Source organism: Juglans microcarpa x Juglans regia, chromosome 8S, assembly GCF_004785595.1.
Source record: "Juglans microcarpa x Juglans regia isolate MS1-56 chromosome 8S, Jm3101_v1.0, whole genome shotgun sequence".
NCBI lineage: Eukaryota > Viridiplantae > Streptophyta > Magnoliopsida > Fagales > Juglandaceae > Juglans > Juglans microcarpa x Juglans regia.
Window position 1 is genome coordinate 890,341 of NC_054609.1, and position 24,834 is coordinate 915,174.

Consider the following 24,834-nt stretch of genomic DNA (forward strand, 5'->3'; position numbering starts at 1 on the left):
CTGTGGCGACCACCGGGCCAGTTACAAGAGCTTTGGAAATGGATGGAGAGAGAGAGGGAGAGAGAGAGAGAACTCTGGGAGTAAGGAAGTTCTTTTCAGGAAGTTCTTTTCAACTATTTATTCATCCTCTCTGAGTTTCTGTTGCTTTTTTTCTTGGTTCTCTCGGATGCATCCTATTCCTCCAGATTCAGACGAGAGAGAGAGAGAGAGAGATTCTGTTAGGAAACGAGGAGCTCGTGGAATTACGTTGCCGCCAGCCAATTAAGTGTTATAACTATGGTGTAATCGTTTCAGTCTAATTTTAAATAAAATTTAGGATCGAATTGGTATGTCTTAATTTTTTATTTTTTAAAACCGATTACGTTTCGATTATCTTCTTAAATCGATACATCTGATTTTACCGATTTCTGATTCGGTCTGGTCTGATTTTTTTATTTTTTTAAAATATAGAAAATATATAATAAAGTATTACTTCTTATAATAAAATATTATTAATAATTTAATATATATATTATGTTTAAAGTATATCATCAATTAAATTTTTATCTTTAAGATTAAACTTTTATTTTATAAATTATAATAAAATTATCTTATATATAATTATATTAATAACATATGATCAAAAAAGTTACAAATATTCATATTTAAGATTAACATTTTATGTTATAATTTATAAATTATAATATGAAATTATTTTATATATGATATATAATTATATATTATATATAAAAATTTAATATGTAATTATATATTATATATAAAACTTATATATATATATATTTTTTTTTTGTATAATATATAAAATTAATTTTTATATATATATTTTTTACAACCAGTCTGGTTCGGTCTGGTCCGGTTCTGGAAACTACGGAACCAAAACCGAACCGGTTCCGGCCGGTTTTCATAATATAGGAACCGGTTCCGGACCGGACCGGTTCAAAACCGGACCAACTGGTCCGGTCCGGTTTTCCAGTTTTCCGGTTTAAATTTACACCCCTAATTATAACACATATTTGGTATTGTTATTATTATTTGATCATATCATACCAAATTTGCTCTCACAAATAAATTATACAGAGATAAATTTATAAACTGACATGATTTGATATAATATGTTAGATTATAAAGTTATTTTTATTATAAAGTAGATTTAATATATTACATGAAATCATATCAATTTATTAGTTTACTCTTTGTAAGATTTCTTGGATTATATACAAAATGTTGCAAGAAAATAAAAAATAAAATTATATTGTAAAGAAATCACATAGAATTTATGTTGTAGAGACTACCCCTAACATCAAGGTTATGGATTGACATTTGTTACTATTTTTTGGTTGGCAACAACAACTTTACAATTTGATAAATGACGAGTGATGGATTAAAAATTAAAATAAAAAAAATAAATCAAACTAATATTTTTTACATTAATAATATATTACCACATGCATAAATTGTCAAATGCTCAATGAATGGCTAGTTAGTCAATTTATCAATATGAGCAATGTGGTACACCACATCATAAAATCTAGCATTGAGAGTATGAGATCTCCACACTTGCAATTGATGTTAGGATAGAAGTTGTTAAACATCATTAGCATTAAACTCTCACCATATATGTTGTCAAGCCAAAATGAAGGAGAGGTGGATAGAGATCAGAGCATGTTTAGAGGAGAGGTGAGGAGCTCTGATAATAAGGGCCGATCAGGTAAAAATAAAGATTGATAGACATAAGAGGTGATCCGAGTTCATTTCCTAACACTATATAGAGTTTTTCTCGTGTCCTTCTACATGATAGTGTATTTTTGTTGTTTGTTGTTTTTTTTTAATATTTTTAAAAAAATAAAAATATACAGTTGGTGCAACTCATCAGTCTCTTTAGCATTTTTTTGTTTTTCTTACAGATCCCATCTGACCTTTCGGGTTGGATCATTGTGAAAAGGGAAAGTCAAATATTATTGAAAATCAAATTAAAATTAATTACAATATATGTCCTTTTATATACACAGCAAACGTACACGTGTATAATAATACAAACCAAGTAAAAAAAAAGTAACTATTCTTGAATACTCCCCTCGAGATGGGAAATAAATGATGAGGAGACTCATCTTGCATGTCAAAGCAGAAAATGCTGTAAACCCAAGAGGTTTAGTAAGAATATTTGCCAACTGATTAGTGGAAGAAACATGCAGTGTACGTATGAGAGCAGCCTGGAGCTTATCACGGATAAGATGACAATCGATTTCAATGTGTTTCGTTCGCTCATGAAACACGGAATTTGCAGCTATGTGTAGAGCAACTTTATTGTCACAAAATAAGAGCGCAGGTTGAGAATGTGAAACAGAGAAGTCAAGTAAAAGAGAATGAAGCCAAGATAACTCACAAACTGCGGATGTCATTGCTTGATACTCAGCTTCAGTAAAAGAATGAGAGACTGTATGTTGTGTGTGTTTTTTTTTTTTTTTTAATTTCCAAGCCAAAAGTGAGTCACCAAAGAACACACAAAAGCCCGTGATGGAACGACGGGAGTCAGGACAAGCTGCCCAATCTGAGTCTGCAAAACCTTTAAGATGGATGTCTGACTTCGATAAAAAAAAAGGCCTAAACCAGAAGAAGCCTTGATGTATCTTAGAATATGATGAGTTGCATGTAAATGAGAGTCACGTGGTTGGTCAAGAAACTAACTCAAAGTGTGGACGGAATATGTGAGATTAGGTCTAGAAGAGTTAGATACAAGAGTCTCCCAATACACTGGTTTGGCCCCAAGAAAACTAGTGTTATTAAAAATATCCAATGCATATTTGTTTTGGCAAACAGTAATACCTTTGGTGGAATGTGCAACCTCAAGACCTAAGAAATACTTGAGAGGACCTAAGTCCTTGAGCTTGAATTGGGAATGAAGAAAAACTTTTAGAGCTGAAACAACAACATCATCATTACTGGCAATGACTATATCATCAACATATACTAGAAGGGCAATGAATGAAGAACCTTGAGTTCTTGTAAACAAAGAGAAATCATTTTTGGATTGAGAGAAACCATGATCAAGTAAGGTGGCAGAAAATTTTGAAAACCACTGCCTGGAGGCTTGTTTCAAGTTATAAAGAGACTTGTTCAGTTTGCATACGTGATTCTCCCCTTTATGAGTAAATCCAGGAGGTAATTTCATGTAAACTTCTTCATATAAGGAATCATACAAAAAGCATTATTAACATCCAATTGAACAAGAGACCAACCATGAATAGCAGCAAGGGCAAGAAGACAACGAACAGTGACCATTTTGGCTACAGCGGAAAATGTTTCAAGATAATCCAAACCTTCCCTCTGTGTATAACCTTTTGCAAGCAGTCTCGCCTTATATCACTCAACGGAACCATCCGACTTATACTTGATCTTATAGACCCATTTATAGCCTATATGATGCTTACCAGGAGGCAAATGAGTAATAGACCAAGTATTATTCTCCTCTAAAGCAGTTATTTCAGTTGTCATAGCCTCTTTCCAATGAGAGAATTTCATTGCTTGAGTAAAAGAGGTGGGTTCTAAGTTGTTTGAAAGGAATGTAATGTTTGTGTGCAGAAGAAAGATTTGAATATGAAAGGGAATGGGAAATAGGATAAGGTTTACCTGGACCTGCAGACAAAGAAGGACAACAAGTTGAGGTAGAATCCGAGCCATTATGGTAGTAATAATTCTGCAAATAGCCAGGTGGTCGATGTGTTCTAGAGGAACTTTTAGGTAAGGTAGGAACAAATGGAGAAGGATGTATATTTAAAAGAGAAATAGTGTTGGAAGTAGTAGGAATGTCAACAAGAGGGCAAGGTAAAACAGGATGATTAGAAGAGTGGGTAGAAATTTGACTGTGAAAATCATGATAAGGAAAAATGTCTTCATGGAATGTAACATCTCGGGAGATAAAAAAGATTTATGGATTAGGTCATACAACTTATAACCCTTGACACCATAAGGATATCCAATAGAGACAAGGTGTAGCTCGAACATCAAACTTAGATCGAATGTGAGAAAGAGTAGATGCATAGAATAAACATCCAAACACTTTAAGATGAGAATAACAAGGAATTTTATTGTATAAAATTTCATATGGAGATTTTGTTACACAAAACAGGTGTTTGAAGCCTATTGATGAGATGAGCAGCATGTAAAACACACTCACCCAAAAAAGAAAGATGAAGATTAGCTTGAAATCTCAATGATCTAGCAACATTGAGAAGATGTTGATGTTTTTTTTTCAATCACATAATTTTATTAGGGGATAGCAACACAACTACGATGATGAATTACACATTTGAGGGTGAAGAAACTTGACATATCAAACTCTTTACCATTGTCTGTTCGAATGATCTGAGTTTTTGTGTTGAATTAAATTTCAACAAGGGTAAAGAAAGACTGTAATACGGATCGAGTATCTGATTTTGGTTGTAATAGGGATCGAGTATCTGATTTTTGTTTCATCAAGTATACCCAAGTAGCCTTGGAGTAATCATCAACAATGGATAGGAAATAATTGAAACCATCAAATATATAAGTAGAAAATGGACCCTAAATATCACAATGAATTAAAGCAAAAATAGATGTAGCAGTATGTGCACTGTGGGGAAAAGGTAAACGCTTTTGTTTGGCAATAGGACATATAGGACAATGAAACGTTTTATTACAAGATGAAGGAATGTCAAATACAGATTTGTGTAGAACATCCAACTTAGAAAAAGAAGGATGACTTAATCTAACATGCCAAAGATCAACATGAGTCTTTATTAATGGAAACGGATGATTGGAAACTGTAGAAACGACAGGTATAGAAGAATGAGATAACTGCTACAGAACATACAAATTGCCTCTTTTGCTACCCAAGCCAATCGTCCTCCAATGGATGAGGTCCTGAATAAAAGAACAATTGGAAAGAAAAAGAAAGAAATAAGAGGATGAAGTTGCGAGTTTACTAACAGACAGTAAATTAAAGCGAAAAGAGGGTACACATAAAACATCTATAAAAATCAAAGTTTTGAGAGTTTTACAATACCAATATGAGTCACATTTACACTGGAACCATTAGGCAATCTAACAGCAATATCGACTGTGGAGATGATAGTAGTATAAAAAGAAATTGAAGAAATGATATGGTTAGTTGCACCAGTATCAATGATCTAAGTGTGAGAATGAATTGAAGTGTCAGGAATTTGATTGAAGGAAAAAACAGAGTGAGATATACTTGACAGGGATGAAGAAGTGGAAACATCGGAGACTACATTCGCAGCCTTTGAGCTAGATAAATTAGGAGTTTCAATGAGCAATGAGTTTTGAGCAGTGAGAAAAACCAACAACTGTTGACATTACTCCAGAGATATAAGCAATTGAGAATAGCCACTGTAGATGAGAAAGATCCATGATCTGGATACTCCTGAGTAACCTGATTTGTAGTAGGGGATTTCTTAAACTTGGATTGAAAACTAGGAGGATACCTGTGCAATTTATAGCACTTATCAATAGTATGTCCAGCAACACCACAATGAGAGCAAAGAGGTCTATCTTTGCGAATATTAAGTTTACCAGAAGCAATCATATAGACATTAGTTTTGGTAAGCAGAACAGCAGACTCAAACATAGGAGTCGAAATAGACAATTGTTGCTTTTTTCTTCAAGAGAAAAGACCTTGTTAATGGATGGCAAGAGTTCCATTAACAGAATCTGACCACGAACGTGTGAAAAATTCTCATTTAAGTCCCATAAGAAAAAGAAAAACATACTGGCATTGTTGATAATCTAGTAATGTTTTTAAAGCACCACATGAACAATGCAGAACATGGGAATAATTTGCCAATTCATCCCAAATCCCCTTCATACGAGTATAATAGGAACTTACATAGATATGACCTTGAGTGAGAGATGGAAATTATTTCTCCTATTGATAGATCCGAGGGTCATTACCTTGATCAAAACGCTCTTGAAGATCTGACCAAACTTCAGAGGTAGAAGAAGCGTAAATAACATTGGTTGCAATCTCCTTTGATAAGGAGTTCATAATCCACGAAAGCAAGGTGTTATTGCACCGCTCCCAAGCCCTAAACATCGGATCATTAGCTGGAGGTTGTGAAATTGAGCTAGTGACAAACCCTAGTTTATTCTTGGCTCGTAAAGCCATAAGCATCGAACGAGACCATGTATGGTAATTGTCACCTGTGAGAGGTTGTGTAACAATGATAGAACCAGGGCCATTTGCATTGGCGAGGAAGTAAGGGTTTGAATTTTGAATAATCATCCTTAGTGGAAGAGAAGGAAGCGGAAGATGCCATGTTTGAGAGAAAATCTAAGTTCGAGAAATGTTTGATACCATATGAAAAGGGAAAGCCAAATATTATTGAAAATCAAATTAAAGTTAATTACAATATATGTCCTTTTATATACACAGCAAACGTACACATGTATAATAATACAAACCAAGTAATATTATACTTGGCTTATTTTGGTTTTATAGATGGTCTCAACTCATTTTATTTCATCTCAATATCTAAACATCATTTAAATACAAACACTTTTCGATTTTAAATTTTTAACTTTTTTTCATCAACTCATTACAATTTTTCCAAACTTCCATACAAAACATAAAAAATAATTCAACTTTTTCAAATTCCAAAACAAAAATAATATTAAAAAAATACTATTTTAATAATATTTTAACTTTAAAATATTTTTATTTAATTTTTTCTCTCTCATTTTTAAAAATAACATAAAATATGTTAATTCAAATTATTTCATTATTATTTATAAACTATCTTATTATTATTCATAAATTTTTCATCTCATTAAATAAAACTAAAGAAGAAATTAACCCAAAAAAAAAGTGGTATACTATTACCATCCACCCAACCATGGGCCTTGTACAATAACGTATGGAGGCGATTGTGACGTGGGACGTATTGGCACGATATCTACCATGTGTCCCTCCCTTCCTCTGCAACTATTGCCCCCAAGACTACAAAAAAGGCCCCCCCCTTCTTCCTCTCTGTCGCGTTGGCCTTCTCTCATCTGATTCCGAAAGCCTCCGATTTCACAAAACTCTGATCGCCCAGTCGAATCGAAATCATATACACGGCGATGGCGAAGAAGAGGAAGTCCATAGCGACCAGCCTCGACGAGGTGGATCGGACCATGTACGCGTCGTTTTGTAGCGCGGCCAACTCCCTCTCCCAGCTCTATACCCACGCCATGAACCACCAGAAGTTCTCCTTCCAAGCCGGCGAACGCCATGGCCTTGTATGTATCACTCTTCCTCTCTTTGATTTTTCACGTCTTATTCTGGTTTCGATGACGTTCGATGTATTTTGGCTGTGCGATTGTGGTTTATCTATGTACGACGGACGAAAAAAAGTAAATATAGATATGTAAATTTTTTTTCTGAGTTTTGGCTTTGGATTGTCTCGTTTATATTTGGATTATTAATTGGATTGAGTTAATTTAATTAATGGAGTGTATCTTATCTATTCGATTGTCATTTTTTTTTCTCTTGAAGTTTTGATTATACTTGGGTGAATTGTACTTCAGGTGAGAGAGCGGTGGAGAGAGCATCGGAATTAGAAAATCTCCAATTTTGTCAATAATGGTATTATTATAGGAGTATGGGATACTTGAGGGGTGTTAGAATGCTAATTAAGCAAGAATCAATAGCCATTTTGTCAAAATCTGGACAAGCATAGTGTTAATCTCAAGAGTGTGGACAAACGTTTTTTTTTTTGGGCACACCATGTGGCCCTCGTTTGGAATTTCTTGTAATTGACGCGTGACCTTTTTTGCTTATATAGGAAGTAGTGATTGGAACTGAAATACGCTTAGCTGTATGAAAATACCAAGGTGATTTCTGAATGCTAAATGTAAAAGTGGGGAAAGAGTTCTAATTTAAGTGCCTTTAGCTAAGGATTAGTTTTGAAGTTCTCAAAGGATCAGCTAGCGATTTGGCATTGTGGCTACTGGTTTTTTTTCCCTTTTAAATTGTGGCTACATGCATTGGGGACATCGGGAATTTAAAGGAAAAAAATCTTAAAGAGTATTTGATGATATGAGATATCAAGAGCATTATTCATGGTATGTAGAATTATAATACTGCTCCTGGTGTAAAAACGTTGTGCTAATAGGTATTTATTAGATGACTTGGATGGTGGCTCATAAATGTTGAAAGAGCAAGAAGATGTCTTGGAAGTTGAAGAAACAAAGAAGTGGGCCTTGAATTTAATCAAAAGAAAAAGTACAAGTTCCCAAAAGTAAATATTGAGAATTTCGGTGACTGGTTGAACCTGAATTTTCATTTTCTTAGGAAGTTACCACTTATGGCCATTACATCTCTTTCCATTGCAATAAAATTATTGAAGATGCTTGAGACATAGCTTTAGAAGCTTTGGATCAAAGACCGAGTTTCTCACAAAATTATTGTAGTCAGATGCAAATTTTTGTCAGCATTTGGGTTAGGAAATAGTTCTATTTTAAGAGTTGTGTGGTTTCTAGAGGATTTAGTTTCTTGAACAATAAGTGGGTTATGTTCTTGTGTCTATAAGTAAATATTTTGTTTGACAGAACTCCTTCCTAGTTAGAAGTTCTTAGCTTTATTAATAAGTTACAAGTTGGAGTTTTTAGAAGTATGATGAATATAAAGTGTTTATAACATGATGTAGACCGTTTGTATATATCTATTTCCTCCATGTCTCTTACTTATAGGTGCTTTCCAAGGATCAAGCAATAGGCTGATTAATGGGGTGTTAAGCACGTTATGGGAACAAGATAAATTGATCTTTTCTCTTAACAAAGAAAGAAAGAGAAACAACAAAACATTTTTGAAGTTGAAATACACTCCACCCCTTCTGGTTGTTGTTATGTTTCTTGAACCAAGCTTAGAATGCGAGAATTCTGTAAACTTTCAGTATTACTGCTACTTCACCTTTCTCTTTTACTTCATAATGAAATTTTCAGTAGTGCAACTTTTGTAACCTCTTCTTCATCTCTCTCTTTTGCTTCATAATGATGTTTTTGGTAGTTGTTCTCTATATGATCATCAGTTGTTCAATAGAAGCACAAAATCACATTCTTGTCCATTTTTAGGACTTATCTACTTGATGGTCATCTTTTTGTGAAAATGTATACTGACAGATTGCTTTACAGGTGCTTCTTGCTTTCCTTCCCCTTTTAATTCTGTTGCATATTGGCACTTAAATGTCTGAAATATATATATATATATATATATATATATATATATATATATATGGGTCTCAATAACAAAGCCCTTTGCAGGTGCATCGTCTTTGTGTTTACTATTTTTAATTGTGTATACATAGTGGCTTAAATATCACAAGCAAACAGGCACTATTACCTTCTTAAGCATTATCAGGTTGTTTGGCATTAAACTTATAATAGAAAATTTCTCTTATCTTAATAAAAATACTTGTCACTGAGGCATATTTATTGTTGTCAACCATGTGTTAAAATTGAGAGGGATTAATTTGGTTTCTAGCTGTTGAAACATAATAAGAGTGTTGGGAGGTTACGTTTTGTTTGTATTCAGTTTAAGGATATAATTTTGCCACTAATCTTCCTTACTATTTTTATTTTTTCAATCTATATGTGTCTTTCACATTTATATGTTCTTTGCATTTGTATTTTTGTGGTTTGGTTTAATCCTTATTTGAATTTTCTTGTACCAGCGGTAGCCGCCACAGGCTCTGAAGCTTTTAGCTGTAATATTACTTATATTGTTTCGGTTAAGTCTTTGGCCTTTATGGCCTTGACCCATTTTGTTGAGGTAGCCTGGTGGTTTTGTTCTCAGGAAAAACTCTATCAATGGATCCGGAGGCAACAAGAGGAAGGTTCTAGGGTTTTAACAGTGGATATTATCAATTACCTTCAGGTATTGTTAAGCATTCACCCTGCCTGATTTTTTTTAACCTTCTATTGCGATTGTAAGCATATTTTTATAACATGGTTAACATGTATGCAGTTTGAATTGACAAAATGATATTAGGCAATGCAATATAAGAGGCCACCAAGAAACAGCCTCAGTATTTGACATCCCTGATCGAGTGTGACATTTTTTCTGTGCACATTTTCACGATTTGACCTCATTAACATTGTGTCATTGCTCTTTCTTGTGTTTCTTGCTTTCCTTGTGCTAGCATACCTAATTCTCATATGACTTTAATATCTCGGGTTTAAGACATGCGAGATACTCTCCCATCGAGAATAGATAGTCCTCAAATCATAATAGCTCTCTACAAGAATGCCTACTCCGTTTCTGCATACAAATGAACCGATAACGTAATAGCCTGGATTGAAAGCACTGCCCCAGATTTTGTCTATTCATGGCCCTTAATCCACTAGGAACGTGTAAGTAAATAATTAGAGATTACATTTTTTTAAATTTCTTTCACACATGAAGTCGGTGGATCCTTTTCCTGAATTTAGACGCCATTACAGCACATAGTTAAATCCATATCTGCATGGGTGTACTTCTCTCTCTCTCTCTCTCTCTCTCTCATATATTAAACGCCATTACAGCACATAGTTAAATCCATATCTGCATGGGTGTACTTCTCTCTCTCTCTCTCTCTCTCTCTCATATATATATATGAGAGAGAGAGAGAGAGAGAGACTATATAAAGGTATGTCTACGCCACATTAAAATATAGCCGGAAGGTGTTTTCTTCTTTTGCATTGAGAATTTTAACATTTGTTTGCAGTTTGTTTTGTTTTGGGTATATTTAAGAATTGGAACCGTTATGTCCTGTGTGTAGAATGAGCTGGACTACAGTGGGGAAGAGCCATCAATGTCCCCAAGAGCTCCAGTGCAACAGCATCATCAGCAGTCTCAACCTGCAATGCAGGGTTTCCAAGCCTCTTCAGTCTCAACTGGCCTAACAACCGCTGGGCAGGGAGCAGCGACAACCGCTGGGCAGGGAATTCGCTCCGAGCACTGTGATCATCAATCCAAGAATTCAGTCTTCTCCAATGCTTTATCAAGCCCTCTCCGCCAGAGTCTTCAACACTATCATATTACTCGGGGAGGTTACTCTCCAAATAGGAACACCGAACCCACCTTTCTTCATAACCAGAGCAGGGATTCTAGTGCTCTCAGTTCCAACGATTCTGCCATGGATATGCATGCAGATAGTCCTGCTCATGAATCCACTTACTGAAATTTCCCATCTTTACTTCGTCTCTTGCCATGGAGTTGTCAAAAGCTTGGAAGAACTATATTGGTGATTACAAGGCTCTTTCCTGCATTTCCATTAATGAGAGAAAGCACAGGAGGGAACTGATGCTATAACCTTATATCTTACTTCTGTCAAGTTTGGGTCTATTATTGTATCTTCTGTAAAGCCTTTGTGTTGAATGTATCTGGAACATTTAAGTTGGCTCCTATGGTTTTGTCGTCTTGTTGTTTTGTTGTTTCTGTTTTCTTTAAACATGTTTTATGTTTTTTAATTAGGAAATCTTATTTAAGTTCAATGCTCTCTTTGTATATATATTATTCTATTGGTCTGCTTTATAATTTATATGACAAATCGCTTCTAGAGTTCACCATCTTAAGAAAATTATTCTATCTAAATAAATTCTCAATTCTTCTCCTTCACTTTCATAAAACTCAGTACAAAACATATTTTAAAAAGATATTTCTTCCCAGTTGTCTATACAAAATTTTTAGAAAAGAATCTAAGAAATTCTCAAAATTTCATTAACCAAGCATGCACGATTTTTAGTGTAAATATCGTTTGTTTTTGCAGACGAGATAAGATGAGTTGAGATTAAAGTTAAAAGTTAAATAAAATATTGTTAGAATATATATTTTAATATTATTTTTGTTTTGAGATTTAAAAAAGTTGAATTGTTTATTTTATTTCGTGAAGAAATTTGGAAAAGTTGATTAGATGAGATGAGATTAATTGAGATGAGTTATAAAAATAAACAAGGCCAGTTCTACATACGACTTAAATGAAAAATTGAGAAATGTGTTACTAGCCATCTAACCTTTCTGACTTTGTCCCCCACCCTTTATGTTATAAACAAGTTTTTAGCCTTTTGGTTGGTGGGATTCAAGCTCAAACAAATTTGAATCAAAGTTGTAAGTGTTCAAATGAAGCCTCCCTCCTTGACCCATCATCAACTACCATACATTGAACTTGTATAGCCATTAATCGAATTCAATAGTCTAATGTAGAGAAATATACACAATATTAAATGTTCATATAAGACTCATTTTGTAAAAATGTCTTATACCAATAATATAAAGAGTAATGATTTGTACAAATCTCAAATATATAAGACTCATGCAGTCTCTTTATAAAAAAGTTGATCCCGTCATGAAAAAGCGTAAAAAAAAAAATATATTACAACTTTTTCAAACTTTCAAATAAAATATAATAAATAATTTAACTTTTTCAAATAAAATAAAATAATATTAAAAAATAATATTTCAACTTTTAATTTTCATCTAATATCAACTTACTGTCTAGACCTGAATCTTTTTGTGATGGGTCGTATCCATCTAAGGCCAGTCTTTGCCATAAATGTTGACATATAGTTGTTTCGGTTGTTCCTTTTTCATGTTCAGTGAATATGGCTGGTTGGAGTTTACTCTTTCTGCAGTACATGATTTATCTGTCTCAAAACTAATGCAATTTGAGGGAGTTTTATAATTCATCTTTTGATTCACTTTTCTTTCCCCTTTTTCTTTGTCTTCTACTTTTTGTTTGGCTGCAAATTATGGTACAAACATCCCAAAAAGAAAAGCTTCTGAAAGAGTGAGGTTCCCACTTTAGAGGGACATTACTTGATGGCTAGTTGGTTTCAATGCAACTCATTTTATTCTATTAAAAAAAAAAGAATTCAGAAAATTACTTGATTTCATTAAACCTTTTAACATTTCTTGTCCATCAAGAAAATCCTTGAAAAAACTGGAAAGAAGTTAAATTTATTAGGTCTTTTTAATATTGGATATATAATGATATGATATGAGAAATGTTATAACCATAAAATGATTGTATAAAAATAAATTCACAAACTGACATGATTTTATAGATTACCTTAGATATACCTTACAATAAAAAGTAGATTTACAATCTAACATATCACATCAAGTCATGTCATTTTGTGAGTTTACTTTCATAAGATTTTTTTGGAACTAAATCATTTCTCATGTGATATTATTTGATAAGGTCAAAGTAGAATGTATTTAATAATTACTCAATATTCAACATTTTTGTCACTGTAGTTAAAAAATTAAGGTCTCGTTTGGAACATAGACTAAATTGAGATCAATTCAGTTCAATCTAATTTTAAGGCGAGTCTAATATCTAAATATCTAACTTTCAAATTATTAAACTTATCTCAACTCAAAACCTCTTTACATTTGAGATCCACAACCTTTTTCAACTCAACATTTATTTACGCGTGAGACCCCATAACCTTTTTCAATTTCTCGTAAATATATCTAAACTCATATTAATATCCAAACACATTTAAACTCATTTTAGGTGGCCTCCACAAAACTCACTCTACTATCTCAACTCATTACTATTCATAAATAATTCAATTCAGCTCAATATCTAAACGTGGCCATCTGGCCAATTGGTGTCTCAAGCAATATCAATTATTTTTTTTTTTAAAAAAATAAAATTAACACCTCTTTCTTTTGGGGGAAAAAAAAAAAAAACAGCAACAACAAAAAAAGTTCGGAAATTGACAGATCGAAGAAAGAAAGTTGTCGCGGATAAATAATGAAATCATGCAATTTGTGCTTTAGATCTCATAAATGAAATTCATCAAAATGATGGAACTCAATCATCCTCAATCATCAATCTCAGCACGCCAGCAACATGGTTCGCATGGTATCTATTAAAAATGATTTTGAGGAATACTAGATATATAATTTTAACGTGTTTAAATCATGCGTATTCTCTTGAAGAAAAAGTAAGTTTTATTATTAAAAAAATAATTTTTTCATATAAATTTTAAATTTTTTTTTTTTTTTTAAAAAAGTATACATGATTTGACCGCTACTGGAAATATCATTTCTGTATTATAATTTGTTAACTAAAGAGAATTATACATATTCAAAGATTAGTCAAGATGACTACTTACAAATATCTTCTAGAAAAAACTTCCATTTTTATTCAATTATATCCAAATATATTGAATTATACATATTCAAAGATCAGTCAAGATGACTACTTCCAAATATCTTCTAGAAAAAAACTTTCATTTTTATTCAATTTTTTAAAATGATGTAAAACTAAATTTTGTATATATATATATATATGTTTTTATAAAAAATAATAATATCTACATAATATATTTCATAATATATTTTAAAAAATAAGAAATTTTTTTTATAAAATAATATTAATTTTATAAAAATATCTCTCTCTTTAAAATATTATTATATAAAATGTTGTGAAAAATAATATCTATTTATTATTTTCTTTTATAAATAGGGGACCCATCGCTATCATACGCCTTGGGGAGTCACTATCCCTATCCTCCTTTTAAATAACTCTGTCCAGATGTTTACAAAAATCTTTTATTTATTTAATTAATATTTTTTCCCTCTCTCAATTCTTCGGCAACTTTTTCGTACAACCCGCGATCAGATATTCCGCAGCCGCCGATTTGACCGCTCGCAGCCGCAGATTTAATCGACGGGGGTCTCACTCGGATTTTACTCGCCGTTCAAGTGTAACGTTTCCTTCTGGTTTGATCCGGCTTCTCGAGAAACTGAGTAAGAAAATTTCTCAATTTCATGCTTGCTGATGTATTTTTTTCTTTGTTCCTTTTTAGTCTAAAAAACGTGAGGATTCAGTTCTATGAATCAAATAGTTTAACCAAGAATCATGAAGTGGTGGTTTTTTTTGTTCAATCAATTCGATCACGGAATAAAAAAGAAAAGAAAACAAGATTGAAGATCTGAATTTGGTCTCTTTTCCTGCATTTTTTCTGCTAACAAACAGAGTTAATTGAAGTGCTAACATTTACCTCTTTCTTTTCTTTTCTTTGTTAGTTAAGTAGATTATATGCTTTTTTCCTGCAAATCCTAGTTCATGTAATGGTTTGTGCAGAAGTAGTTCTTGGAATGGTAAGTAAACTAGTATTTTGTAATGGGACTTTGCTGGTGAGTTGGTAACGAAGTGTAATTTATTTTCTTTATACTGTTACTGAATTGAAGTAAGGATATCTTCAACTACGCCTTGCCTTTTTTTTGGCGACTTTATAAAATATGGATTTTTGTTAACTATCGTCATGACATAGCTAAGTTTTTCCTTTCAACTTAATTTTTTTTTTTTTTTTTTTTAATTTCTGTTGATTCTTTTTCCCCCAACTATGGATCGATGTAGAAAATCCTCTGTAGAACTGCTGTGTTGTTTACGTGATAATCTTAGTTAAATTTTGATTAATCTGATGATGGTTGATGTGGAAAATAAACGAGAGTTAATTTATATCTACATTAGGGTAAAATTTTCGTTCTTTTTCTGTTTTTTTTTTTTTTTTTTTTAAATCTTCTTTCCTCTTAGCCGTTACTTCCTAGCTTAATTGACCCGCCTTCCAGCCCTCCCTCCCCCCCCCCCCCCCTCTCTTTTTCTCCCCCCAATCTTGCTATTTTCCCCTTTTTATTTTTTCTATTATTGCCGATTTATTCTGAAACTAGTCCTTGCAAAAGCATCTAAGTAATTTTCCCATAATGATCAGCTTCCCTAGATAATTTTTTACAATAATTATTCTAGTCAGAAACTTTATGCAATTCGGGATTTTTTAACTAATCGGTTCAAAGTTTATGTGAATCTCCTCTTTTGTTTACGCCAGTTTTAGTGTTTCTTGGAATTTGGAATTTTTACCTGTACCATAACATGAGTTTTGTAATTACCATTATCTATGGTTAGAAAGATTAACAATGGTTTGACTGGACATCAGTGCAAGAAAATCAGGAAGGGAGAAAATTTGAGAACTGTATTTGTTTTGAGCATTCTTTCAACATGCCAATGCTGATACTTTTGATAGTTATAGCAGGTTAATTTGGTCCTTCTAAGGGGAGGAAGCTGTAAAGAAATTCCTCTTGGGTGCCCCAATGTGCAGAACTGATGTTATTGGCAGTAGAAGGTGGAGGGTTCTTCTCTTCTTCAGCTTCTGGGTATAGCAAGGGCCTGACCCTCCTTCTCTTGGGTCATAAGAACGAAGATAAACCCATGAGAGTTTCGCCGTGGAATCACTACCAGTTGGTGGACCGAGAATCCAATCCTAACCTCCAGCTGGCTTCCACAAAGAACTGGATTCCCCGCGGGTGCGCTTCCTTTGTCTGCTTCGGTCGCACTTCCGCAGGGCTTGACACTCCGTCTCCCCTTAAAGTGGGCCCTGCCCAACAGCAAGATGTCTTGCCAGAGCCTCCTACTTCTGACGAGGGAAAGGATGGTACTGATCCAGGTTATGATAATGATACTAGAAAGGTTGATCTTAGAAGTAGCTTGAAGAGGCCATCAGACAAACCCCCTATTTCTTTTGAGAATGCTAATGAACGTGGAGCATTGGGTGCAAAAGGTGATGATATCCCTGGTCATATGGAAAGGAGGAAAGTGCAGTGGACAGATGCACGTGGGAGTGAGCTCGTTCAGATTAGGGAATTTGAGCCCAGGTATGGAAATTGTTTCTATTCTTCTTTTCAAAGAAATGTGAATAATTCTTAATTTATTTGTGTTGTAAGTAATGGTAGCAGTTTTGTCCTTCCCACCCCCAAATGATGCTGTGGTAGTGTATGTCAAGTCCTGATATGTACATATCCGTGCCATTGGTGCTACACTAATAAGTTGTGTCTAGGACTTCTCAGATTATAGCAATCACTATTAGTTCTCTGAGCTAGTTCTTGGCCCAAAAGCTCTGGTGATCATTCCTCAATATATAACATTGCTTACTTTTTCTGTTGGTCCTAATGATGTACTTGAATGTGGGATTTGGGCTCCCTATATTCTTAAAATTACAACTCAGTGTAGAGTTCTATTTACTACAAATGGGAGCCAATTCCACTACTTTTTAGCTTATGCATTGAGGGTTTCTCAAGAATGCCATAAGTTATTGTTGAGATAAAAACACGCTGGGAAATCAAACAAGAGGAGGAGGTGAAGGGATGCTGGAAATATAGGAGATAAAGTAATCTGGAGATGGGAAAATAAGTTTAAAAGATCAAGACAGCAAATTTGAGAGGCAAATAAGTTGGGAGAAAATAGTAGAAGATCTGAGACATATAGAGAAAGAGACAGTTATGAAACAGAAGCAGCAGTGGTACAAGTAATGAAAACCTCCATGTGAGATAATTGCAAATTGAGGAGACATGACAAAATAGCTGGTTAGTTGGATGGATCAAAACTCGGTGATTTTTTGTAAGATTTAAATTATGAGGTTTAGACATCATTAATGGGAAGAGTAATGCTACCCACTATCCCTTTTATCATCATCCTCCCACCATCTCATCATGTGGTATTAAATGGTTGGAGACTATTTGTTATGTCCAACTTATGAAATGTTGAGAGGATAATGGTAAAATGGATGATAAATAGAATTTTTTTAATGGGGAAATATGCGCTTAAAAACCAGTTAATATTAAATGTTTCCAATTGAATGTTAGATTTGATTGTATCCTTTGCTTCATACTTCACGCTTGTTCTTTATGCAATTGAGTACTTGATGGATGTACTATATACAAGGAGTAGAAGGAGATCACCCCTGGCCTCCATTTGTTTTCCCCTACATTCTGCTCTGTTTCTTTTGTTTCTTCTTCTTTCTGGTTTGTTTCCCTTTGATTCCCTGAATGACACAATTTTGCTGACTTTGAAAATTGAACCAATTGCAGTGAAGTGGATGGGTCAGATGACGAATTTGACAATGAGAATGATGAAAGAAATTGTTCGTGCACAATTATGTAGCGTGGATTTACCCAAAGATGCAGCTGTTGGCTCAACTTCAGGTTAAATGTAACGATGCAATTGCCAGCAAAGTTTCTTGTTTCCTCCTTTTGCTCAAATTTTCTTTTCTGGGAAAAAGAAAAATGTAAGTGTTTGAGCCGTATGGGCAAATCCTACAGAAGAGGAGTTTCATCTCTGGCCACGACTGTTAATTTTGTGTCTATATTAGATTGCTGCTGGTTTTTTGTTTTGGGTGTGACTTCCATTGTCAATTGTTTCGTCCTAAATTAATATGTCATTCTTTTTCATCCTTATCTTATTGGATCCAATTTATCTTGTTTTATAAATTAAAGATGCCGTGGAGGTTTGAAGCCATTGACACACTGGAAAAGTGAATGGCGGCTTAAATTGCTGTAACATCATTTCTTTTTCTTTTTCTAAAAAAAATAAAAAAAAAATTAAAAGAATATAATTTTTCTACTAAAAATCCTAAATTTTTCCCGAATATTTGTTTTAAACTATTAGTATTTACCACAATTTTTCTACCCTTTTGCTCTCTTGAAAAGAAAATAGTGTGACCTAGTGAGAAATATAGAAGAGAAAATTACATTAACACCCAGTGTTAATAAAAATAAAAATAAAAACTATTTTTTGAACCTTAGTCAGCGATTGTGAATGCTCTCTGGCCATGTTGCTGTTGAAACTTGGCCATAACTTACCCACGCGCACGCCTTTTCAACACTCCTATTTCTAATTCTGAATCTGATTCTGATTCTGATCACCCACCACCGAACAAAACCAAACTCATAATCCGAAACCCAAAACTGTAAAGAGGGAAAATGTCAGTGACATCCTCAATCCCATGCATCAAAATCAAAACTCCCTCTCCCTCTCCCTCGCCATCTTCATCTTCTTTTTCCAGCTCTTCTTCTTTCCCTTTTAGATTCTATTCAACAAAGCCTCATGTATTCACCATTAGGAATTCTCAAACCGATGGACCTTTGAGAAGACCTGTGGCTCCTTCTGTCAGAGAACCCTCTCCCCCTCCTTCTCCTTCTCCATCGTCTACGGTGGCTCCGCCGCAGAAGCCGGCTGCGGTGCTTGTTGGGGATGACAGGAATGTGATAACTTTGGAGTTTCAGAGGCAGAAGGGTAAGGAGCTTCAGGATTACTTTAAGCAGAAGAAGCTTGAGGATGCAGATCAAGGTCCGTTCTTTGGGTTCATTGGGAAGAATGAGATTGCCAACGGAAGGTAAAGCTTTCGTTTTCTATTCTGGGTTTATGCAAATTATGATACTCTTTCAATGTGATTGCCAACGGAAGGTAAACTTTCATTTTTTAGTCTTGTTCATGATGTAATATTCACGGGAGGTTAGACCTATATGAGATTCAAGTAGATTGCTTTTAGAGAATATAGTTAAGGTAGCGAAAGGAGATTATTACAACAAAATAACTTCGAAGGTATCTGTAGTTTGGCATAACGTCCTAAAGCAAATAGATGGCATCTAAATCTTGACAGTTGAAAGTAGTAATTATAAATAAAAAACATACTTCTAGAAAGACCCACATCTTCTTTTACTGTCAGAAGGGGATTGGATTCGTGAAAGATGAGATAGCTAAATGGACATTCACTGAGAGAATCTCTGTGGATTGTGAATATATTGTACCAAGGGTGTCCGTCATATCAAGTCGGCAGGGCAATGCAATAGCTTGTTGATGTTGAACAGAAAACTCCTTAGGCAATGCAATAGCAATGCAACAGACTAATAAAAAACCCCTTAAGCAAGAGGGTTGTCTTTGTTTCTGCACTCTTCAAACAGTGCCAGACTTGTTCAACGGAAAACTCATTCATTATGCCTCTCCATCTGCCTTGCCCGTTGAATCAATCTTATGAATCAGAACCATTAATTAATTAAGTTAGCAAAAATACTTTTCCTTGTATGCATGTGTTGTCTAGTGTTTTCTTCTTTGTAACAACGCCTCTGCATTGCAAATGACAGCAAGGCTTTCGTGGTACCCGGTAATTATACATTAAATCTGATGGCTATAGTGATATGCATATCCAAAATGATTCAGTTCTTATATGAGTGCATGAATGAGCCCCACTCATTTCAGTTATGTTACCTACTTTGGTCATTTTGGTCTATATAGTTTTTTTAACATTTCAGGATTTTTTATTTATTTATTTATTTTATATCTAACTTAATGACTTTTGATCCGGGATCGTCGTTTTTCTGTATCTGGGATTTTGGTCAAACAAACAGATGGGCAATGTTTGGTTTTGCTGTTGGGATGCTAACCGAGTATGCAATGGGATCGGACTTTGTTGACCAAGTAAAGATCCTTCTCTCCAATTTCGGGATAGTAGATCTGGAATGACTCTTTCTCGATGTTCAATGGCATCAATGCCATCGATTCTTTCTGATTGTTGTTGTAATAGCGCCTGTAGTCACAACCATTGCTTGATCTGCGACCCTGTTGAGTTATTTGTTTAATTTCAATCTCTTCTCATATAGCTGTATCTTCACTACACGTGCTTACCAGAATCTCATCAATACAAGTTAGTTACTTTTTTCCTTCACATTTTCAGTAGACCAGTGACGCCTATGTCAGAGATAAAATGTACTTATTGTTAGTTGTTTTGGGACTGCAAGTGGGAAAGACAACCCAAGACAACTGAATGGCCGAAGTGATCCACTTTTACAATCTCAAGGCAGTTGGATGAGCGCATTTCACATTCATTCTTTCTATCAAGGGCAAGTGCATAAAATAGCAGAAACAGGATTACAGAATATGCTGTTACATCGCGCAAGCTGGCCCGGACACCCTCGGTTATAAAAAAAAAAAAAAAGAAAAAGAAAAGAAGAAGAAAAGAACATGCTGTTAAATAGATTTTTTTTGTCCAATTTTGCATTCTATGGTTATATAGCATGTTAACTCCTGTTAATATATGGCTATAAGAATTTGCATGTGTTGTTACTATACTCATGGAAAGCGGTGGTTCTTCCAAATCAGCATATGAAAACTTGTTTTGGAACCTCTCTCTCTCTCTCTCTCTCTCTCTCTCTCTCTCTCTCCTCTGCAGCTGTTGTTTCAAGAGAGAAGCACTTTTAATTTGCCCGTTTTGCAGTGGATTTAAGGATGGCACCTGTACTGCAGGACCTTCCATGATCGCATTCCTCATTATCAATCTCGCACAACCAACTACGCAGAATAACGAAATTTCACTTTCAAATGCTCGGTTAATGATCCGTTTTGCGTCACATGTAAGCAGTTTCTTGAGTCGGGGTGAACAAACGTGACTTGATCATTGCCTTACTGTAATATTTTTGTCTATGAAGATGCAAACTTGTGTAACTTAACACTACGAGCCATCAGCCATGCTTGTAAATACTTGAAACTCAGATTGAGATCCTTGTCCAAACATTAGGACCTAAATTGAAAGTCTTAAAACATTTATTTTTACCCATGACGTCTTAATAATTTACGTGAGGACTGCTATAGTTACAAATAAATTACACAAAAATAATTCTACAAATTAACGTAATTTCATATGATTCATTAGATCTACTTTACAATAAAAATAACTTTTTAATCTGACGAATTACATGAAGACACATCAGTTTTTAGGATTACTTTTGTATAATTTATTTGTGGTTAAAATATTTCTCAATTTACGTTTGTGAGATCTGTATATCACGTCTATATACATCTATTTTTCTCCTGTAAGTATTCAAGTAAGAATTCCAGGAGATCTTGAAGATTATACCTTTGTTATAGTCAATTTTGCATGCACCACGATATCAATTCAAATAATAAGTATGCATAGCCTCACGAGCAATCTTCGTGATGACAGACTGCGTTATGTTGCCCACGGTTTACAAAGCTAAAATCTGTTACACTAGTTGGGGTAGAACTTGCAATCAAGCTTGAGCTTCTTTTAGCTCAACTGGGACATTATGGGAGAGTTCTGTGAATTGAGCTGGAGCCTACAAACATCGTCAGTTGGCATCTTCTCCTACCCTCGGAAGGAGAATGGCATGGCTTGACAGCTTTGTCCCCTGAAGAAGTTCTTGCGCTGGAAAAACCCGTTATTTCTTCCTTGAGAAGATATTTGACCTCCATTTCATGGTCCAAGTGCTAGAAGCAGCTAAACAACTTGCAGACAATGGTAGTCAATGTTGATTGTGTGCACAATTTAGGAAATGATTGATTTTGTATTTGATATAAATGTGCATAACTCTTGGTGCTCTCCGGAGATCCCCTTTAGCCAAAAATATCTACATATCATCAATCATTTTCAATCGCAAAAGTCATGACTGATATACCATGACGTTTGAATTTTCATACTTAAAGACCTACATTTGGTGACATGCATAAATAGGATGACATTACTTTTCCATATTGCTAAATATGGCAGCAGCTCCAAGTGCATAAAGGGAAACAAGACGATTTTTCTAAACGTACATCTTTACATTAAGATTCTTTTTGTATAGACATCCTTACATGAAGATTCTTCAGTCTATATATGCATCAAATACCTATTATACATTTCATATGCGAGAAATACAGTAATGAATAATGAGTCCAATCATCACTAGTATCTATTTGCATATAGAATACACCACAGCAACCAAAAGCAGTACGCATACAGCACGCATCCCCCTTCGCATTTGCAGCATTGTTGTCTCTAGTTTTTCCACCCGAGCCTCGACTCTTGCTATTCGTGCCTCTAACATTGCCAACCGGGTTTCCCACCTAGCCTCCATATGCTCTATGCCATTTCCAGTTCTTTGTGGAAAATCTTCACCATGGGGTGGAGTATCTTCCCATGGTTGATAGCGGCACATTTCAATTGACAGCTTCCTGTAATAACAATCAATTTTTACAATTGAGATGTCTCAAAATGCCCATTTTATAGTTAATCTAACCCTAATCTTAACAAGCATGTAACCCAACTTGGCTTCATATACTTAACACCACATATTTATTTTTGCCAATAGCTGTTTGATTGTTATGAATCGGATGATGGTTGGTCATGCCATAATACCAGGTAGTAATTCAAATGAATGCCACTCAATTTGGATTTTTTTCGATATGTTAAACAATCTTGGATATTAAATGTATAAATGCCTAGAATTTTAGCTCAAGTGCTACATATATACTTCATAACCACGATATATTCCACAAGCATCTCACATTACTAAAATATTTTCCACTTTTGCATCCCTTGCTTATACTTCTTTGATCACATCTAGTTAAATGACAATGTTCCACAAGCTAAAAGATCCTTATAAGAGTATATCGCCCACAAAGAGCTAACCAAGCCACTCTTCTAATCTGACAGGGCTACACTGAAAATTTTAAACTGAATAGGATTAAAAAATTGTTGAAATTATGCAGCCAAATTCTTTATTTTGACCTTTTTTCTCCAAGATTTTGAAGAGAAATAAAAAGAATACTAATTGAGAAAAAAAACCCATGTTAACATTTTGATCAGAATCCTATTCAATCGCGGGGAAAGTCTGCAAAGAGTCAAAATCTCTGCACTGTTAGAGGTATCTTCATCATTTCCTTTAATGTTTGAACTTTGAACATCTCTCTCTCTCTCTCTCTCTCTCTCTCTCTCTCTCTCTCTCTCTCTCTCCAGACTTGCCCCACGCTCCCAAACTAGATCAAAGCTTGCCCAAAACCATTGTAGCAATAGCTTTTTTCTATTTCATATTACTGAAGTTGATTTTTTTAATTGTATTTTCCACTCTTTCCATTCTCTGTGTCAAGCCGAAATTTTATTAGCGTTTGAGTTAGTAGCTATTTGAAGCAGGCAGACATAATTAGTTTCTCTGACTAATTAGACCAAAGACAGAAACTATGGAAACAATTTCAGGTGAAATGGCTGGTGCTCAACAAAGAAATTCAAGATATTAGGCAGTTCATGCCATTTGTACTTTGTACTATAAAATTCAGGTAATCACACGCAAAGTGATTTCAAACAAAAAAGGCATCAACGATAATGGACTCTGAAAATAGTTTCAGTAAAAAGAACACTTGTCTTGCAATTTTTTTTTTCGTTTTGAGGTTGCTTGAAAAAAAAATAATAATAAAAAATAAATTTCCAACCAAGTAAGTGAAATTTTCCAAGGCTTTCGCAGCAACCGAACAAAGCCTAAGTAAGGCTAGCAAAGAAAATATATGCCAATTCATTCTAATCTCAGAACCCAGAAAGAGAGAGAGAGAGAGAGAGAGAGAGAGAGAGAAAGAACTAAAGCACACACACCTTTGACACCCAAAAAGAGCGAACCCAGATTTTCTTTCTCCACGAAATTCCGCGGCCCCGACGTCCCAAACTTTTCTCAATGTTTCAAGGTTTCTAGCCAAGAAAGAACGCCAAATAGAAAACGTGAAAGAGAGAACTTTTCACCCGAATTGAAGCAACCGAGACGGAGTGAAATGAATATCCTTCTCTATAGTACTGCACTGCCATAGTGCCATTGCCCACATCCCTCCACACCAGATCAGACACACACTGTCATGGGACCCAGATGCTGAAGTGTCAAAGTGTTTGGAGGCTTTCTGGTCGTCCTATTAGGCCACCTGTTTCCGATGCACGTGAAAAGACACGTGGCTTAGCCACTAACGTGTTTCGTACCAGTTGGCTGTAATAATAACTGTTAACACTTTTTGGCTGTAATGCACGACCCTTTCGTATGTTTTCATTTCCATTTTCTGATACGTTGAATTTTCCTTATTGTATATAGAAATGCTTTCATACGTAGAATTTATGATTGGATACATGTTTCTTATGAAGTTTATAATTCTCGGGAATCGAGTTCTTTATTTGGAAAGTCTTCTTTGCACTCAAGCGGAGAAAGCTATAAAGATCAAGAAAAGGTCT

The 24,834-nt window shown here is 34.6% G+C and overlaps 3 protein-coding genes and 1 long non-coding RNA gene across 7 annotated transcripts; 3 read left to right on the top strand and 1 right to left on the bottom strand.

Moving 5' to 3' along the window:
- Window positions 1–6,946: 6,946 nt before the first annotated feature.
- LOC121244383 lies at window positions 6,947–11,505 on the top strand. Its single transcript, XM_041142440.1, has 3 exons — window positions 6,947–7,272; window positions 9,827–9,907; window positions 10,791–11,505. The coding sequence occupies exons 1-3, from the start codon at window positions 7,114–7,116 to the stop codon at window positions 11,190–11,192; spliced, it is 642 nt and encodes a 213-aa protein (XP_040998374.1). The 5' UTR covers window positions 6,947–7,113; the 3' UTR covers window positions 11,193–11,505.
- A 3,009-nt stretch (window positions 11,506–14,514) lies between these two features.
- LOC121244384 lies at window positions 14,515–18,182 on the top strand. Of its 4 annotated transcripts, none has more exons than XM_041142442.1 (4): window positions 14,576–14,773; window positions 15,111–15,163; window positions 16,054–16,675; window positions 17,888–18,182. In XM_041142442.1, exons 3-4 carry the CDS (start codon window positions 16,128–16,130, stop codon window positions 17,958–17,960), a joined length of 621 nt encoding a protein of 206 aa, XP_040998376.1. In that variant the 5' UTR covers window positions 14,576–14,773; window positions 15,111–15,163; window positions 16,054–16,127; the 3' UTR covers window positions 17,961–18,182. The 4 variants fall into 4 exon arrangements, with proteins under 4 accessions (XP_040998377.1, XP_040998376.1, XP_040998378.1 ...); XM_041142444.1 differs by having other exon boundaries at window positions 16,057–16,675; XM_041142443.1 differs by lacking the exon at window positions 15,111–15,163 and having other exon boundaries at window positions 14,515–14,773.
- Window positions 18,183–18,599: 417 nt separating this feature from the next.
- Window positions 18,600–20,520, top strand: LOC121244386 (light-harvesting complex-like protein OHP2, chloroplastic). The gene is made up of 2 exons (XM_041142445.1): window positions 18,600–19,191; window positions 20,204–20,520. Exons 1-2 carry the CDS (start codon window positions 18,779–18,781, stop codon window positions 20,316–20,318), a joined length of 528 nt encoding a protein of 175 aa, XP_040998379.1. The 5' UTR covers window positions 18,600–18,778; the 3' UTR covers window positions 20,319–20,520.
- A 1,871-nt stretch (window positions 20,521–22,391) lies between these two features.
- LOC121244388 lies at window positions 22,392–24,484 on the bottom strand. Its single transcript, XR_005936412.1, has 2 exons — window positions 24,217–24,484; window positions 22,392–22,805 (listed from the first exon to the last, which is right to left on the bottom strand). It is a non-coding gene; the product is annotated as an uncharacterized LOC121244388 (long non-coding RNA).
- Window positions 24,485–24,834: the final 350 nt, after the last annotated feature.